Source organism: Thamnophis elegans, chromosome Z (assembly GCF_009769535.1).
Source record: "Thamnophis elegans isolate rThaEle1 chromosome Z, rThaEle1.pri, whole genome shotgun sequence".
Classification (NCBI taxonomy): domain Eukaryota; kingdom Metazoa; phylum Chordata; class Lepidosauria; order Squamata; family Colubridae; genus Thamnophis; species Thamnophis elegans.
In genome coordinates this window covers 79155343-79176452 of record NC_045558.1, presented here as the reverse complement: position 1 = coordinate 79176452, position 21110 = coordinate 79155343, and the positions used below count along the sequence as shown (strand labels likewise).

At 37.4% G+C, this 21110-nt stretch overlaps 1 protein-coding gene across 1 annotated transcript in view; it reads right to left on the bottom strand.

Moving 5' to 3' along the window:
- ADCY1 (adenylate cyclase 1) overlaps positions 1–17177 on the bottom strand; it is a 287098-nt gene extending 269921 nt beyond the window's left edge. The window contains exon 1 of the mRNA XM_032234747.1: positions 16410–17177. Coding sequence (XP_032090638.1) covers positions 16410–17177 — 768 coding nt within the window. The remainder of the gene's footprint in view (positions 1–16409) is intronic.
- Between the last annotated feature and the right edge of the window lie 3933 nt (positions 17178–21110).

Here is a 21110-nt window from a genome sequence, read left to right as displayed (position 1 = left end):
TTTATTTCAATTTTTAATTTTTTTTCGTCGCGCTGTGATGACATCAAATGAGCGCTTTCGTCGATCGCGCTTTTGTGGACCGTGGTTTTGATGGGTCACGGATTTTAGACTGTGTTAGTTAAAAATCCATACCGTGTACGGGTTCTGGGAAGTCGGGGGGGAAGGAGGAGGGGGGTTGGGGGTGGAGGGAGGGAGGGAGGGGCATACAAAAAAATTGTACTTCAATGTTTTAATGATTGACGAATGATGAAATATTTGTGTTTTTTAAAAGAAATAAAACCTTTTTTAAAAAAAGAGAGAAGGGAGAGCCATCATGGCTACCATGAAGCTGGGACAGCCAAGGCAACAAAGAAATGTGCAGGAGTGATGCAGATGAACAAGGATTGGAGTTGGGAGAGAAGTTTCCTTTTTATTTAGACCCTAACCTTAAAGAAAAAAAGAAAGAGGAAAATCCAGGAAAAAAGACTCTTAGAACTATTTTTTAAAGCAGAGAACTACCATAGAGAGAAATATCCTAGACCTGAAAGGAGGAGAGAAAAGCAAAAAACCTTTTAAAAGATAGAAAATTTGGACTTTTAAATTGGGTAGGCATTGTTTTGGAAAGGCATAAAAATGCTGGACTATCAACTTGAAATTACTTGAATAATGGACTTTGTTACAATAAACTGAAATAAATTTGGATTCATTATATCTATAAGACTTGAAACAATGCTGAAACCTAAGCTGAGGGTGCCATCTACTGATGAATGGAATATATCAAACCCCTACAAGTTTAGAAAAACTTTTTGATGAGAGAAGTAACATCCATCTGGAGGGTTGTGGTGACACTGTTTTATAACTAGTTACTTTTATGATTACTGGAGATCATATCATGAGAATAAAAAAGACTTTTAAGTAAAGTGATTTTTGACTTGTGGAACCTTCCTGGACTACTTAAATGGAATTGATTAATAATGCTGAGATGTAAAACAGAATGAGAGGGAGAGAAAGAGAAAGACAGAAATGAGAGAGCAAAAAGGGCAGAAAATGAGAGAAAGAGAGAGAATGAGAAAATGATAGAGGGAGAGAATGAGAGAGAGAGAGGAAAGAGAGATAGAAACAATTGAGAGAGAGAAGGGGAAGAGACAGAAAGAAGGAGGGAAAATGGAAATGAGAGGGAGTGGGGGGGAGAGAGAGACCCATTTCCCATAGAAAACACTGGGAGCTACAAAACCTGGGTAGGCGTCGCTGGGGGGGTTCACATGATTGGGTGGGAGGTTTTGTTGCTTCTGGTGTTTTCTTTTCTGTGGGTGTCCAAATGGCTCTTTAAGCGTTTAAGATTGCAGATCCATGATATAGCCAAATCATTATTGGCAATATTTAATGAAAAGCACTATGGAATAAAACACCAATACCAAAACATTCCTTTCTCAGTTAAGTTTTCCATATTGCATATGAGAAAAATAAGAAAAATCATTCAGAGCAAACATTTAAACACATACTAGGAATAAACTCATCAGTGAAATTGGTATATAAATATCATATTTGATCTCTTCTCATTATCTGAAGCACAATGAACTATTGTTTATTTATTTCATTTTGATAGCCACTCAGCCATCTCAGCAAGTAACTATGAGTAGCATACATCAAGTAATACTTTTTCCCCAACGGAGGCTTCATAATAGCCAACTTCTGAACTTTAATGGGATTTCCTAATCTAAATCTAGAATCATATATAATAAGTCTGCCATTTGCTAGAACTTTGCTTATGTTATCAATTTCAAAATTGAAAAGTGTTCATAAAAGATTAATTAGCTAGTAGCTAACAGTTGTGAAACAATAAGAAAATATCTGGAAGACAAGAAATTGTATCCATAAACTCCTAAGTTGCCACAGTTGACTTCAAAAGGTTCTTTTATAAATCATTTTTCCTTTGATCAATCAGCTTTGGCTTGAATGCTGGATGACATTAGTCAGTTTCAATAATATTGCTATTGTACAAAATGAAATAGTTGCTTGAATCACAGAAATGCCGCTTATTGTTTTCATTTTGAATATTAAATATAAGTACGTTGATATCTTACACACATACACACACATGCAATTATAATGTGCATATGAACACTTTGCTTTTATATTTTAAAAAATCTATGGTTCAACCCTAACTAGAGGTTGAATTCACACTGAAATTTTGAGATGCCAGGGTCTATGGACTTTTGTCTCATTATTGATAAATCTTTTCTCCCCATTTCTGAGTAATACAGAATGTTAGCTATTGACATGTGAGATAATAGCAACTTAAACCTAGCACCTCCAACTGCATTGATGTTGTGGGCTGTTAATAATTGCAAAAGTAATTCTCTCAAAAATATTCAACATATTATAATGACAATTATTATATGGTAAGGAATGAAAACCATCATATTTATTTCTAAATTTTATTTATTTCTAAAATTTATATTGCCTCCATTAAATACTAATTAACATACCCAAGGGTGGGTTACAACAAATGCTATTGTTAACATAACATCAAAAATATTATAGCTTTTGGAAAGTTTCGGGCCTACACCACAAACTGCTCATAACAACAAACCTTCTTGATATCAAGATGATCCATGTCTTTGGTATTAGCTATAACTGTTATAAATACAAGGTTTACTTTTGGGGGGCAATATGCTGATTTTGTAAACCTCTTAGAGAGGGTTGTAAAGCAGTATATCACACTAAGTGCTTTCAGCTCTAACTAGAAAAGAGAGTTGAGCAAATGTCAGCCTGACCAAAGTTTGGCTGAACTCTCCACTGTCAGCTAAGTTACACTTACGTATGTTTGAAGCATAATGCTTTGAGTGTTTATTAATAATACTTTTATTTCTTAATTGCATGTGGGTGGATAATTACTCCGATCTTTCTAGAAATTATCCCAAGTGCAATTACAGATGACTGAAAGTGTCTTTGCTGTAACAGAGGGAATTAATTCAGAATGAATTAATTCAGTCAAAAAATAGAGTCTATTATATTTGCTACAAATCACTGCAAACTATTTCATGTAAGCAATTAATTAGTTAGTCCAGGCATACTGCAGACATTAGATGCTATGTTGCTTTATAGTCATATATTCTGTAATGGAAATCAATATAAAGGATAGGAATTTGTATTCGTAACATATTTTGAGTTAAGTGCTTAACTAATTTCATTTTTCTTACTTCTTAACACTCAAAATCTATGGTTGTTAGAGAGAGCTCCATGGTTCAACTATCAGGAATTATTTAGAAGAATAGAATAGAGTGCTCAAGCACAGATCAAATTTAACTTATCCACAAAACAACTTGAAAAGCAAAATAGTATGAAACAGTAAAAAAAAGTTAAGCCTCTCTCAAGTTGAATCCAATATCCAGTTTGCTTTCTTAGCAACAGTTGTAAATAATTTACACCTGTTTTGGATTGTAGCCTATTTGGCTTTTTTGAGATTTGCCAACATCAATTAGGTGTGCCAAGTGCTACGATAAATGCAAACTAGGAAACACCTTTGCAATAAAAGCACCTTCTTCATTTGCCAGTCACAAAAGTAAAATAAATATGTATGCACTTTTCTCTAGTTTTTCACTAGTTGCTTGAATGCTGAAAATTTTCTACATCCAATCAAACTTTTCTCAGCAAGATTATAAACTAATAGTAATTTGTTTAAATTTGGAAAAATACGTTTGGCAGGATAGTCTTTAAAACTAAATGATGAGTATTTAAAGGTTTGCTTATAGAAAATGTGGTAAAATATGAAATGAATAGATTGCTCTATTTTAAGAGATGGTGTTCAGTTATTAAAGTTGCTTATATTTGGTGGCATAAAGGAGGTAGCTACTATTTTCTTCCTCTCTCTAATTTCTTTTTCTTTCATACTGTTTGTTTTTTGTACTTTGCATTAGTTTTATCTGTACAACGTAATTTTTAATAAATTATTATTTAAAAAGAATAGCATCTGGAACGAATATTTAGTGAATTGTGCTATAAAAGCAAGCAGAATATCTGGTAAATGAAGTGTTGAAGAATAATATATATGTAGATGGTACTTCCTAAAATGAATTTAGTGAAGTAATGGGATTTGGCAGTCAAAACTATCAATATGTGGCTAAGGCACCAGTCTGTATAAACCAGGAGACTGAATTCTAGTCCCTCCTTGGGCATGAAAGCCAGCTGAATGACTTTTTCCTCAGTCAGTCTCTCTCGGCCCAACACATGTAACAGTATTATTGTTGTGGCGAAAGTATCAGGAAGAAGGAATAGTCACTAAAATCAGCAGGTCTTGACAGTCCAGTAAATATTTATTGGACTCTTGTGCCAATAATCAATTCTATATAAGCTTTTTCTGCACTATCCATTGGTCAGACTATCAATAAAATATTACATCCCATTCTGGGTATTGTATTTTGGGAATTACATTAAGACTCAGCTTCAAATTCAACAACAAAAATAAGAATCCTCTTCTAAAGAAATATTTGATCAGTTAGTATAGATACACTGGCTAAAATATGGAATTATGAGTAGGGACATATGAAGAACTCTAATATTAACAATTCAGTTTATATTTTAAAAAATATGCACTGATAAAACTACTTGACATGATAGTGTATATAGTTAAATATGTTAAAATTTCAACCAGAACATTTGAAAAGTTATGGTGAATAGTGATGAACATTTTTCTCCTTGAAATGTACCATATTTTTCAGACTATAAGATGCTCCAGATTATAAAACACACCTAGCTTTTGGGGAGGAAAACAAGAGAAAAAAATCTACCTCTGCCTCCTAGCATCCATCCAGTATTCGTCTGACCCACATGCTGCAGCCCATTCACCACTGTGGCCCAATCAACACGGCCCGTTTGCTGCCACTACTCATTTGCTGCAGCCCATTCACTGTCGCCGCAGCCCTTTCGCCATTGCTGCAGCCCATTCGCTGCGACCCATTTGCCACAGCTGCCGCAGGTCGTTCAACAGGGCGACGACACATTCAGACCACTGCCAGTTTGCCACCTCTGCAGCCCATTCTACAACAGCTAATTGGCATCACACTCCCCCCTCCCACTGCAATATTCACTGTGTAAAACGCACAGACTTTTCCACCCACTTTATTCTATCTTGGATTCTCAAAAACAGAAATTAAAACCCAAACCATAACATCTAGGTTCTGGCTATTTTTTGTGATATTTCATGTGTTTGTCAATATCTTCTGTAAAAATATTATATTCCAATACTATCTTGTCTTATACTTGTTTCTACAAGTGATGTGTCTAGATGTCTGCAGAAATTCAGAAGGGAAGAAAATGACAAAATATACAGTATATGATGATTTCATTCTGCTAATGCCATTTATTCACATATTTGTTCCAGAACTGGGACACAAGTACATTTATATAGTGCCATCATCACATATATGCCATTCTTTTGATGCAATTTTGGATTCCTGAAGATATTGCTGGTGGTGGTGGTGGCTGCCTCAAAAACAAAAATTATAGACTTTGTGCAGATTCTTCTGCTGAACTTACATTACACTACTCAGGTGACCCCAAGGACACAAATTTGCAAGTGGATTCAACGACTATCTGAAAAGAAAGCAAATGACCAGCTGTCTACAAGGAAATCCTTCCATTCCCCATCTTCCCTTCTACTTTCTCTTGCATTAAATGTGCTTGTATCTCCGTTTTCCTAAATTCCTTGTAATATCTTCTGTTAGCTTGAGAACTTTGTTTGAACATTCCATAAGTTATACATTAATTCTCTGCTTTAAACCAATTGTACATGTTTGAGACTCTTCAGTTCCTTTAATATTTTTATAACCAAAATATTATGCAAATATGTAACAGTACTGTACATATTCATATGCTGTACATATTTGTGTAATGTTTTGGTTATAAAAAATACTTGAGCAGATATTCCAAAGGTGCTTTTTCAAGAGGCAACTCGACTTTGTTTTTCTTTGAAGATATTTTGCTTCTCATCCAAGAAGCTTCTTCAGTTCTCACTGGATGGTGGGGTGTGGTTTATATTCCTTGCAGACAGCTGGTTGTTTGCATTCTTTTAGAGTTGTTGAGGCTTCCAAGTGAGACAGCCATATGCTGGATGAATGAGAATCTCTATAGATATTTAGCTATGCACTTTGGAATGAAGTGCACCTTTCAATGGTGTGGGAGTAAGCAAATTTTCAGAAAAAAATTGCAGTGAAGGGACACAGGGCAGAAAACATCCTGCAGAAAGCACAGCTCCACAACACAGTTCTCTCAGCAGTTCCAAGAAGACTCCACACCCATTTACATTACTCAGGTGACCCCAAGGACACAGACAAATTTCCAAGTGGATTCAATGACTATCTGAAAAGAAAGCAAATGACCAGTTGTCTACAAGGATTATAAATCCTTCAATTCCCCATCATCCAGAACTGAAGAAATTTCTTGGATGAGAAGCGAAATGTCTTCAAAGAAAAACAAGAAAGTCCAGTTGCCTTTGGGACAACCACATTTGGGACAACTATGACCTGGATGACTGAGAATCTCCAGAGACACTTGAGCACATACTAAACTTTATTGCATTGATTCATAATGATTTTCTAAATTAGCTTGAATGTTTGCAATTATTATTTGACATAATTATCAAATCAAATTTGTCAAGTAGTTAAAAAATTTTAGGGCTTAAATGTTAAATCACTTAAAACTTAATTATATGTTTCATTGATTCCCTTTTATTCTTCAATTAGTTTTACAGATAATTATTTTACCTGCTAATCTAAGTAAACAAAGAAAAATCTCATAGTGAGTCCAATCAGGCCAGGAAAAGAAATAGGATGCTAACCCTTTCCCAATACATGAATTGTGGGGAAAAATTAAACCATAACCCAAAAGACCCTACATGGATTGTGCTGCATTTTTAAGATGTTATTCAACAGCAAATCGTTAATGAATCAAGATGCTGAATATTTTTTTAAAAATACTTGAATAGAAATCAGAAAACTGAAGCACTTTGGCAAAACAGTGAAAATCACACAAAATCTGAGTTAGATACCATTTTGTTAGAAAATGTGTTTTATTTCACTAACATTCTTATTCAAATCTAAAATTCTGCAAACTTCCTTTTATATATTATATATGTATATATAAAATATATAGAGTATAATTTTCTATTACAGAGAATATATAGCTAAGAATAAATTAGTTTATTGCAATGATTGTATTTACATTGTACCCTGTTCAAAGTATTGAAATAGGCTATTGCTTAATTCCAATAATTAGAAAAATTGCCATCCCTAATAATTTTTCATCATTAGTTGATCATTCAATCTTAGCCAGACAAGATTTTTAAAAATATTTTTGGTAATAATAAGCAGAGACTGAGTGGGATGCATAAGTAAATAAAATATAAAGTGTATGCATATCATATCAAATTAAAGAAGTCTCTATTCAGTATAATATGGCTGATATCAATGTCTTTGTTTCCCATTGTGGTACAATTTGCTGGTAATCTTCTTATAAAACTAAGCCTGAAAGATAAAAATAGCTTTAAATATACAGATTCAATTAATATAGTAATATTTTTATATTAAACAGTTCTCATAGTTCATTCATGGAGATATCTGAATTTGCAATGGCCAAGAACTATTCTCAGTGCAACTCTTGATGACATAATTACACTACCATTTTTCTGAACTCATCATTGGTTCTACTTATTTCTTGGATGCCTATGAAATATTTTAGTCCCTTTCACATATAAATTAACTTAATTTCCTAGTACAATGATTGTTTTTTTATATTTTCCATTTTCAGATGTGGCATGAATAAATAAATTATCATTTTAAACAGGCCTCGCATGAAGTATTTATTGGAACCCTGGCTATAAGAAAATCCACTTCATCTCTGCACAGAATCCTTGGTAGGTCCAACATTAATCTCAGGAACCATTCTGACAGTCTTTCAAATTAAGGGATTCATGGAGATGTTTTAAGGGGTTGTTTAAGGAGATGTTTTAAAATCCTCCCATATTTTAATAGCAATAGCAATACCAATAGCAATAGCAGTTACTTATATACCGTTTCATAAGGCTTTCAGCCCTCTCTAAGCGGTTTACAGAGTCAGCATATTGCCCCCAACAACAATCCGGCTCCTCATTTTACCCACCTCGGAAGGATGGAAGGCTGAGTCAACCTTGAGCCGGTGAGATTTGAACAACCGAACTGCAGAACTGCAGTCAGCTGAAGTAGCCTGCAGTGCTGCATTTAACCACTGCGCCACCTCGGCTTTTAAGGGAACCTTAAAATCCGGGAGGCACTATTAATGCACTGATAACATAAATAAGGGAGGAATTCAACTGTGTCAGGGATGACTATTTGGTTGCAAATTGAGATGCCATGCTTGATTATTAAATGTTCCTTTCAAACATCTACTCCCATTTGCAAAAATGTATAAGGGAAAAAATGTACACAAATTGCTCTATTTTATTTAAACTATTCTCCCATTTTAGTTCTTAACTTCCATAAAAATACCTGAGGATTAAATAACATAAAATATTCTTTATTTCCCATTGGATAGCATGGGTTATTAAACACAGATGTGATATCCTTTGCTATAAAAGAATAGTGTAAAATAATACCATCTTCCATAAACCAGGCATAGTCTGGGCAGATGCTTTCTAATTTATGGATATATTGTAATTCATCCAGAGTGTTATTGGAATTGACCTTAGCAAATCTAGTATGTACGTACATACATACATATATTTCGTTGGCAGTTGGACATTGGCAGTTGGAGACCAATTATTCCATGATGGATGAGCTAGTGCTTTGAACCAACTCCTGCCAACCAAGCAGTTTGAAAATGTGCAAATGAAAGTAGATAAATAGGTACCACTTATTATTATTATAGAATTGTATCACAGCGGCCAGTTGTTTCACCGGATTTGGCATTGGTTACTAGTTGGGACCCACCCAGGGGCCTAGGACGTCATAACGTATTTTCGTAATATGCGTGCAGATCCAAGCAGTGCGGCTTTTTGCATTTGACTGATGGTGATTTTTATTGAGGATTCAGAAAATCCTCCACTTACGACCGGGAGGCAAGCAACAGTGTAGGCTGTGCCCTGATTGGCTAGGGCACAGCATAGCCTGTTGCTAGCCAGCCGGGCCATCCTGATTGGCCGGGGTACTGCGTCTGGCTCTCGCGTCTTCCCTTCAACCCTCGATCCTCTAAACTGGCAACGAGGGTGGGATACAGCAATTCCTGAAGCAGAGCCTAGGACAGAGTGAGAGGAGATTCAGCCATAGCCACTCAAGCCGTGTCAAACTGCCGGTGCGACGAACCGCTGAATTTTTTCCCCTCTACGCTCCCTGTCTACTCTCTCTCTCTCGAGTCTACCGAACTGAGATATCTTCTGCGGCGAACATGGCATCCACCTTACTGCCCTTCGCTCCTTTCGGAGCTGCTGGTGAAACCTGGGAAGGTTTCATGGAGCGATTCAAACAGAACATTTCCCCGCCAAGGTATTTATATACAGAGATTGAATGGGGGAACCAATCACAGGCCTAGGAGCGTCTAGCAATTGCTGACGCAGTACCCCGGCCAATCAGGGTGCAGCCTACACTGGCTAGCAACAGGCTATGCTGCGCCCTAGCCAATCAGGGTGCAGCCTATACTGTTGCTGGCCTCCCGGTCATAAGTGGAGGATTTTCTGAATCTCCCTTGGGGAGGAGCTACCACGAGCAGGTCTCACCCCTCCGACGACTGCAGGCGAACTGCGAAGATCTGGGCGGGTCCGGCGACACCCCGCCTACCTAGAGAACTACGCATATTCCATTCAGGGGCATGCGCTCTAAGTCGGGGGGAAGGGTTGTTGAGGATTCAGAAAATCCTCCACTTACGACCGGGAGGCCAGCAACAGTGTAGGCTGCGCCCTGATTGGCTAGGGCACAGCATAGCCTGTTGCTAGCCAGCCGGGCCATCCTGATTGGCCGGGGTACTGCGTCAGCAGTTGCTAGATGCTCCTAGGCCTGTGATTGGTTCCCCCATTCAATCTCTGTATATAAATACCTTGGCGGGGAAATGTTCTGTTTGAATCGCTGTCACTGCTGTTTCTGAATAAACCTTGTCTTCTTTTGAAGTCCTGGCTCTCGCGTCTTCCCTTCAACCCTCGATCCTCTAAAATTTTGTCAATTTTTAACTGTTTTAAATGTAATTCCAGTGCTTTTGGAATAGCACCCAGTGTGCCAATTACCACTGGAATTACCACTGCTGGTTTGTGCCATAGTCGTTGAATTTTGATTTTTAAGTCCTGGTATTTTGCGATTTTTTCATGTTCCTTCTCGCCGACCCTGCTATCACCTGGTATTGTAATATCTATGATTGTAACCTTGTTTTTCTCAACCAGTGTGATGTCTGGTGTATTATGCGCCAGTATTTTATTTGTTTGTATACGGAAATCCCACAAGATCTTGACCATCTGATTTTCGGTGACTTTTTCAGGCTGATGTTCCCACCAGTTTGTTGCTGTTTTAATATTAAAATTTTTGCACAAATTCCAATGGATCATTTGTGCTACTGAATTGTGCCGCAATTTATAATCAGTCTGTGCGATTTTTTTACAGCAGCTGAGTATGTGATCAACAGTTTCATCAGCTTCTTTGCAAAGTTTGCATTTGGCATCATCGGAGGATTTTTCGATTTTGGCCTTAATGGCATTTGTGCGGATAGCTTGTTCTTGCGCAGCCAGGATTAGTGACTCTGTTTCTTTCTTTAATGTACCTGTTGTTAACCATAACCAAGTTTGTTCACTGTCCACTTTATCTTTTATTTTTTCCAGAAATTGGCCATGCAGTGCTTTGTTCTGCCAACTCTCCATTCTTGATTTTATCACATCTTTTCTGTATTCTTGTTTCGTCTGTTGGGCCTTCAGTAGATTTTTGTTCTTTACTTTGATTAATAGATGTTCTTGACTTTCTTTTAAATAATCAGCCAGTGCATGTTTTTCTTCTTCAACTGTTTGCTTCACTTGTAATAATCCTCTGCCACCTGATTTTCGGGGCAGATATAGTCTATCAGTATCACCACGTGGATGTAAACTGTAGTGCATTGTCATTAGTTTCCTGGTTTTCGGTCCAAAAGGTCCAAATCAGCTTGTGTCCAGTTAACTATACCAGCTGTGTATCTTATAACTGGTATTGCCCAGGTATTTATGGCCTTGATTGTATTTCCACCATTCAATTTAGATTTCAAAATTTTCCTAACTCTGTTGGTGTACTCTCGCCCGACAATAGTTTTTACTTCTCCATGCTTGATGTCATCCAGCTGCAGAATGCCTAAGTATTTGTAGGCTTCATTTTCTTTGCATTTAATTAATTGGCCATTGGGCATTTCAATTCCCTCACATGCAGTGATTTTGCCCCTTTTTATGGATACAGTGGCACATTTTTCCATGCTAAACTGCATTGAAATATCGGTGCTGAATACTCGGACTGTGTTTGTCAATGATTGGATTTCTATTTCTGACTTTCCATAGAGTTTCAAATCATCCATATATAGTAAATACGAAATTTTTTCAGCTTCTTTGGCTGTTTGGTAGCCTAATTTCATTTTTTTTAAGATTACTGATAGTGGGATCATTGCGATGATGAAGAGAAGAGGTAAAAGTGAATCACCCTGGAAAATTCCTCGCTTGATATTAACCATTCCGTAGATCTCATTCCCTACTGCCAACTCAGTTCTCCATTGTTTCATTGCCTTTTCAGTAAAGGATGTAATATTTTTGCTAATGCCAGTTGTTTCTAAGCATTTTATGATCCAACTATGCGGCAGTGAGTCAAATGCCTTTTTGTAATCAATCCAGACCATATTCAAGTTCGTTTTTCTGTTCTTACAATTTTCTAATATCATTTTATCAATTAGAAGCTGATCTTTTGTGCCCCTGCTCCTTCTTTCGTTGCCTTTTTGCTCTTCTGTCAAGATGTTGTTTGTTTCCAAATAATCCATCATGTTATCTGCAATAATGCCTGTGAGTAATTTGAAGGTTGTTGGCAAGCATGTTATTGGTCTGTAGTTTTCAGGTGTTGTTCCTTTAGTTGCATCTTTCTGAATCAAGTATTTTTTTTCCAGTTGTCAACCATTCATCAATTTGGCCCTTTTGTAAAATTTCATTCAGTTGCCTGGCCAATATTGCATGTAAACTGGTCAGATATTTGAGCCAGAAACCATGTAATTGGTCCTTTCCAGGTGATGTCCAATTCTTTACCTTTTTAACTTGATTTTTGACCATCTCAGTTGTTATTTCTAATACTTGCATTTGTTTGTTGCATTATTATTATTATTATTATTATTATTATTATTATTATTATTATTATTTGGTGGAAACATAACAGCATTCCATGTGTCTCAGTGCCCTCCCCCCCACATATATATATATATATATATATATATATATATATATATATATATATATATATATATATATATATATATATATATATATATATATATATGATTTTATATATAAATTATCAAGTCACATCCCAGGATGGGGAGAAGCAGCAGCTGCACCACAAGAAAAGTGGTATATAAATTGGATAAATAAATGAATAAATAAATAAAAATGAAAGTTCTCTTCTGAAGGAGCTAAACAATATATACATGAAACATTAACCTCAATTAAAAGTGTTGAAGCCATGTATAAAACACATTTGCCATGAGCAAACTAATTTGATTTAAATCAGGTTATCTCCATGTATATTTGAATGGAAATGATTTTATATGGATATTCTACATCCAGTTAGGTGGCTTAAATTCTATTGAAATAAGTATCTAACCACACAGCTACCAACCAAAAATTAGGAGAAAAGGAATGGGAGTGTTACATTCACCTGTTTTTGTGGATCAGTTCCACCTGTGGAAAATGCTACAAGAAATGTCCTAATGATGGTGATTTCATTGGAATGTCACAACTAAAGATGACTTTGCCTCAGGTTTTGGATCCACTGGGTCCAAATTATTCAGTGCCTCCAGCCAAAAAGAGGTCTGAGACTGGCCCTCAGTTACCTTAGCTTAGAGTTTCCATAACTATTTCTCTTTCCAGTGGCTCTAGTTGAGACTGATATAAAAGAAACATACAAAACAAAGGTGGGTTGCTCCTGATTCAGCTCGAATTTGATGAATGGAGTGACAGTGGTGGGAGGCTCCGCCCAACTGCACGGACAGCTTCTGCATGCACAGAAGCGTTGCGCACACGAGCGAACCAGTAGTAAAAAAAATGGAAATCCACCACTGATACGAAATGACTAGTGGGCTGAAAATCGAACAAAAGGATTCATCCTGCCCATAATGCAAAGCTTTTAGCAGTGATGTGCAAAATGTGAAATCAGATGGCACAACCGATGCTATAGTGACTTAGATTTGAGGGAATCTTAGATCTTTTTATTAAGAAGTGAGTCCCATTTCTCTGCAGAGTTTCTTATGAGTAAATATAATTAAATCAAAACTGTTCATCTATTATAAGGGAGATGTATTTACTTCCTTAATAAATAGATGAGAGGAGAAACAAGGCAAAACAGTTGTAAATTGGTTACTTAATAAAATAATTCTAACTGAAAACACTGTAAAGAGAAATAGTTATCTTTTTATGATATTCAAACAAAGAAAACTTTGCTCCATCTGTTATTCAAAGACATTAGATGCTATCAAACATCTTGATTTGCTTTTGAAATGAAATGTTTAAGGGTTTCTTTTTATATTTTATAGTGCAATTGCTTTGAAAACTAGTGATTTATTTGAAAGTTCTTAATTATTGTTTAAATTTCAATTGCCCACATATTTTCCCTTCTTCAACTGAATCTGTAAATCATGAACTTAAAAATAGACTACCAGATTATCTGGACACATCATAATGCTCAGCTTATCTCTCTCTCTCTCTTTCTCCCTCCTCCCCACCCTCCCTCCCTCCCTTCCCCCGTCTGAAAATATACAATGTATTTTGTCCATCAGTTCAAAAGCAGTGGGCAAAGAGTAATCCTGTATAAATTGTCTGGCTACATATAATTTCATTGAGGTACATACATACATATGTCAACTTTATGTGTAAAAATGCAGGACAAAAACATTAAAACTTGATTTAATGCCTAAGCTTGTAGGTTGTGTTCATGGTTGTGGCAGAGGGTATTTATGTTTGTGTGTCATGACAATATATTCAGTCGAGGAAAACAACCTCAAAAAGCACAATAGAAGATTGTTTCCTTTTGTATTATTCTCTGATTAAAATAGATTCTCTATTCTCTCTTTAAAAAAATACAAACCTGTGGACTGTCAAACACAACAGTAAATAGATGCTCATCTTTCTTTAAGCTCTTTCAACTTGGATTCAAAATAGAAACTAGCCTTGTTAACATGCTGGTCCAGCAAACTCAAGTCTGCAAACCATCCCTATTCTTTGCTTTTATTCACAGTACAAGTGTGTAAATCTGTAGACACCTGAGGAAGCCCTGAAGAACTATAAATAGCTTTTTCTGAGGCAGGGGGAGGGGAAATAGCACATTCCTAAAGATGGTGCAGAGCAGCTTTTTGTACAAATAATTCAGGAAAGAAAACCTCTTAAGAAGTTAAACAGAATGATATTATACACAGAGTATGAATGAAAAATCTGCTGCCATTAAGAAGGATCCAATAGAAAAACCAAGATCTCAGGCAGATGGAAGGATTTTGTCATTGGGATAAGGAACAAGAGGGGGAAGAAAATATCAAGAAACTGGGTAAAGGGATCTGTGTGTGTGTGTGTGTGTACATAATACATGCACACACACAAAAATTCCCTTTCCCCAGTTCAAATGTGTGTGTGTGTGTGTGTGTGTGTGTGTGTGTGTGTGTGTATGTATGTATGTGTGTGTGTATGTGTGTGTGTGTATGTATGTATGTATGTATGTATGTATGTATGTATGTATGTATGTGTATGTATATATATATATATATATATATATATATATATATATATATATATATATATATATATATATATATATATATATATATGAATACTAATAATACTACTAATAAAACCAGTGGTTTGGAAGGATTTTCTCATTGGAGGAACAAGAAGGGGAAGAACATATCAGGAAACTGGGAAAAGGGATGCATGCATGCATTCATGCATGCATGTATACACACACACACACACACACACACACACACACACTACATGCACAAGCACACAAAATCCCTTTCCCCAGTTCAAATATTTATATTTGAATAGTAATAAAATTAGTGGTTTGCCCTTCTTATATTTTTATAGAAAGAAACAATTTCCTTCATTATTAATTCCCACAGATAGCCTAATTCAAACTTTCTTGTATCCCTTTGGGGGTAAGCCATCAGGCTAGAAACTGGAAGATCATGAATTCTAGTCCTACCTTAGACACAAAGTCAGTTGAGTGACCTCTGCATATATCAAAGTAGACTTTATGACAAAATATAAGGCTATGCTCTCCTGTATTTCACAAGAGTCTCAAAACATTCTGGAAGGTTGCTTAATATTAATCAAATTATTTTTTTCCAAGCAGAGTCACCCCAAATTCTACAACTGGCTCGCTGGATTATTTTATGAACATGTAAAATATAGAGTCAGTGGTTAAGGCATCAGAATAGAATCTTGGAGACCATGAATTCTAATTCTTAAGTACAAATCTAGGTGACCTTGGCCCTGTCATTCTCTCTCTCAGCCCTAGAAAGGAGGCAATGGCAAACCACTTCTGAAAAACCTTGCCAATAAAACTGTAGCTCGTTCAGCTTCTGAGAATCAAACACAATTGAAAGAAGAAAAAATAATGATCCATTTACCATATCCTACCCCAACCCACTTTGGTCTCATTTAAAATATCCCCAAATTGGGCATGGGATAATGGTTGCACATATATTCACAGAGAAAGACATGCTTCCGAATACCAATTCAGCACTGTATCAGTTATTGATACCACTAATATATGATTTAAGAGGAGCTCATGCCAATACCAATATCACCTCTACTCTTTACTCCTACCAGATACCCTCAACAGATGTTATGCTCCAATCTGTAAGATAAGCAATTTCACATGCATCCAATATACACAAAACATACAACACTTCACATCACAAACTGCAAATCATGTTCCAATGCTAAGCCTTTTGGTTAGAGATTTTCAAAACATTTAATTTGTCAAAGAATTTCTTAAAAATAAATTTGCTACTTGTATAATAGAATAACATGATTGCAAAGACAATAACACTTTGTTATAATTTTTAAGAAACAGATTCAGCTTGTTTGCCCTAATCCTTATCAATCCTAAGAAGACATTCTACTGTGAACATTTTTTTAGCAGCCCCCCCCCCTTCTCCCTTCTGAAGACTGAAGAACAACCTGGTGAGGAACAGTTCCGAGGAAACCTACTCACCATCTTCCAGAGGGGCTGCCTCTTGGCACTGACTGAAGTGGCAGTGACTATGAGATGGGAGACGGACACTATCAAACCGAAGACGATGGCCAGGAGAGTGCGGACGGGCAAAAGGGAGTAGGAAACGAAGATGACCAGCATGAGCTGCCACATACCCTGCTCGGGGGCGCTGGGTGATTCCATGCCATTGGCGCCTATCGAGAAAGGGCAGCAGAGGAAGGCGAAGGTAAAGCTGAAAAGCAAGGTGAGCTTCACTATCTGCTGCAGCTGTGTGACTTGCAGGTACTTAACATTGGTGACAATGAAGAGGGAGAGGAAGATAATACAGTGTACAGGATGGGAGCCCTTGGAAATAGTCAGGCTGGGGCCCGAAAGCAGCTCCAACAGCGCCAAGCTGGCCGTCAGTGCGATCAGCACGGCCAGCGCTTTGAGTGTGGACGTCTGCTCTAGTTTCAGATTGTAATTCTGGAAGAGCGACTCCAGTTCCTTGCAGTCGAACTGGTCCTCACAGGCGACGCCGTCCAGGAAGGGTACCGGGGAACCCTCTCCGACAGTTCTCACTGCCGCAGCTCCGGAGGTGTTGCTACTACCGCCTGCAGCCGACGGAGGTGGTAGCGGCGGCGGCTGAGCCGCCAACGGCGGGCCGGGTGTGGAGGAGCAGCAGCAACAGCAACAGCAGCGGCGGCGGCGGCAACATTTCTTCTTCCTCGTCTTCTTGCTCTTCTTGACTTTCTGAAACGGCATTTCCTCCATGTCAGGGCCATTCATAAACCCCGCAGAGGGAAAGCTCCTCCGCTGCTTCGGCCACTGTCGCTCCCGTCGCTCAGCTCTGGAAAGAAACCAGGGAAAGAGGGGCGGGAGGGGGGCGGCGGCGGCTTTTTTGAGAACGCGGGAAAGCCGTAATGGGGGTTGGTGAGCAGGAGCGGTTCTAGACACCGAGAGCCAACTGAAAAGAGAGCAGCAGTCCCCGAAGGCAGCCCACCCGCCGAGCCGCTGCCACACGCAACAGTAACCGCCGGAATGGTCCGCTTTTCAGATGGCCTCAGAGCGACTTTCGGAGGCGCAAAGTCACTTTCACTAGGCTCCAGGCTGCTGCCGCTGCTGCCGCTAATTCAACGCGCGGTGTTCCCTGCTGGCACTACATAGCTAACAGCTTCTCGCCCTCCGCACTCGGCTTTCCTAGGCTGAAGCTTTCAGGGGCTACAATCTTCGAACGCCTTCGTCCGAAGACAGGAAAGCCAGCAAAAAATAGGAACGCCTGGGAGACAAAAGACTAGGATTGACAAGAGACTCGATCCACAGGCTGATTTGATCAGAGGCGGCAATTTGGAAGATACGATGGTAGGAGAGAGACACAAGCATGCTGGTTCCTAGGGAATTAGGCGAAGCAATAAGAGCTTAACCCTCCCAGCAGCAACGCAAGCAAATTTTAAAAAAAATCTTCCGAATAATAATTATACATAAAGGGTTAAATTAAGAGGATTCCAAAAGCGACAAAGCCAGAGCAGGGAAGAGAAAGTAAGTGAGGGATATCGAGACAGGGGAAGACAGGGTGATCCCCTTCCTACGTCCAAAATCATTTTAACTGAGGAAGCGTCCTGCGCCTGCGCACCTTTTGGCTTGAGAAAGCAGGCGCGTCTGCCCAATCTTAGTAGATTGTTGGGGGGGGGGGTTATCCATTTGAGGTTTTAACAGATCGTATCCGAGTTTGATGCTCCCCACCCCATCTCCTTAGCTTTCTCCTAATTCTTGATCCTCCTCCATTTCTCCATCACGCGTATTCTTGCTCTTATTCCCCATCACCGATCAAAACGCGTGAGGTGGGTTTTTTTTAACTTTGTGTCACGCCTTCCTGCCAACAAATTAGAATGGACACCTGGTAGTGCATGCAGTATCGGCAGCAAACAGGCTGCAGTGCATGAGGAAGCGGAAAATGGCAAGTGGGGAGAGGAATTTAGTGGCATATTCGGGGGCGGGGCGGGGGGAGCTGGTTTCTTGCCACGATTTCTTTTATAAAGTTAACTCGGACGACGCTTGAGATCGCTGAACATATCGCCATTTAAAATTTACCTGCAAAACGAATCTCATTAGTCTCCCAGTCTAACTAGGAGGGATATTCATAACATTTAAATACTCTGGAAAGGAGATGAATTCTTCAAAGCAGGGTCCACAAAGAAGCAACTTTTATGTCAGAATGTCTTCTTTCAAGGTTTAAGGAGAACGGGAATCAGCCTTTCAGCATTCTAGCCGTTTTCAGATTTTCGAGATCTGGGTGTGCGCGCATACATAAAGAACTGCGGTTACCATTTTGTTAGGTTGCTTTTAGGTTCCCTCGCATTCGTTAGTGCCATACAGTAGAACAGGACAAAGACAGCCTCTGTTCAAATGGCAAGCACCTCCGCTGCTGAGGAATGAGATCGTTGCTGCCACCTGGGTAGCTGTTAACTACATCCTTGCTATAACTGTCCTTTTTTGTAAGCAGTCTGATAAATGTCTGTTTAAGTAAATTAGCAGGTAATATGTTTTTTTTTTTAAAGCATGTTAATATACTTCGGACCCAGTTCTACAAAACTTCACAGTTAAAATTAATCATCTTTGTTCTAAACAAATTAGAGCCTGATTGTTCCCTTCTATCAATTGTCAATAGTTCATAAGTATGTGGTTTTTTTAAATCCATTCTCTATTAGCTAGATGAAAGGAATAACATTATCATAGAGCTCAGTTTGAATTTTATCAAAAATATAGAGCTTATTACAATTGCCAAGATGGGAATAAAAAAATTGGGAATTCTCAATTGTTAAATAGACTTAGTAAGTGGATAAGCATATACATTAAATAAATAAATAAATAAACAAACAAATACATAAATAAATAATAGTTGATTATGTACAGCTTCCATCAAGAAACTGGTTCATTTGAAAGATAGGGTGGTTGCAATTGTGAAACTGATCTGCTGGAAGCTCTGCAGAGCTGCAATATTTCCAAGATCAACTTTACTGCAGTTTCAAATTCATCAGAGTTAATCAAGAAATAAATCAGCCTATCTTTTTAACATACAAAATTTTGTGGAATCAAGGAGTTCAAACTTGCTTTTGAAAGCAGGACAAAGACTTCATGTAGAAATAGTGTAATGGTTGCTCTGTATCAACCATTTGCTCAGAAAAATTCTGTATCACAAAATTGTAACACAAAATGTATGCCTGAAAATCAGATTATGTTAATTGTAATAGCGTGTTATATATTATCTATATTATACACACCTTCAAAGCGTGGTTGCTTTTCTTTAGGAAGAAATAACTTTGGTATAAAGCAGTTTGAAACAGATAACTCACATCAGAAAAAAGTATGAACACTCTTTATACTGCATATAAAGTATATTTGAAAAACAACAGGGATTAAGTAAGAATTTTTCTCTAGAGAAGAGGTTAATGAGGAAAGAGCTACATTCTACTTCCCGATAAGGCTTCTAGACTACACAGTTTCCTTATTCTGAAGTTATTCTTCAGGAATAGCAGTTTTTAAACTTTTCTTGATGTATCTATGGTATGTGATAACTCACAGGTTTATTGGGTGTCTTCATGCTTATTTAACTGTATGGTAATGTCAAACAGATATATGTTGAATTCTAGGACTTAGAGCATTTTCACACATAAACATTACAAATGCTTCTTTGCTATATAGCTTCAAGAAAAATACACATGTTTATAACTTGAGTTTCATATTGAATGTGAAATCATGTTATGGTTTAACTTCCTAGTGTGGGACCATGCTGACTTCCTTGGTTTGGTTTCCTTGCGTGAAAAGTGGAAGCTTTAACATTATTTAACTTACTTAACATATTTTTTCCTACTCTATTGGCTACCAAAGATTGTAAAGAGAAGATGGCTTTGAGATTGGATTAGGAAAACAGAAAAATAACAAAAGAGATGGGCTAATCTTTGATTTAAGAAGCAAATAAAGATCTGCAATGATTACAGCAATGCAGAGTTTATAAAAAGGTAATATATAAAGAGAAAAAGTTACTGGGCAATATATGCATTTGAAAAAAATGGGAATAACATATTTCAAAACTGAAAACAAAATAAAAATATCACAAATATTTTGCATCATAAATCTAGATATAAGAGTAAAGGTGCAATGCTGTTTTACATACGTGGGAAAATTCAGTGAACATAATATAAATTACATCTAAACAAATATGCTGTCATGGAATAATTAAGTAAGATAATTAATAGGATTGATCAAATATGCTATGAAGGTTTGGTGATTTTTCAGGCACTTGAATTATACTGAATATACTGAAGATGAGTCTGAGTTTAGCTCTTTTTTCTAAAAAAAAAAAAAGGTTAGACATTTCCATAATACCTTCAATCCAGTTAATCAGAGAGTTCAAATGGAGCCATGACAATAGTGTTATTTCAGTTTTAGAATCTTACGTTGATGAGGAAAAAGAAGAACAAGGTTAAATTAGATTGGTCAGTCAAGTAAGGATTTTTCTCCGATAACTAAGTGGTAGTACTTTGGTAGTAGGTTGACTTTGATGTAGGTTGATTTGGTTGACTCAGCCTTCCATCCTTCCCAGGTGGGTAAAATGAGGACCCAGATTGTTGTTGGGGGCAATATGCTGACTCTGTAAACCGCTTAGAGAGAGCTGAAAGCCCTATGAAGCAGTATATAAGTCTAACTGCTATTGCTATTTTT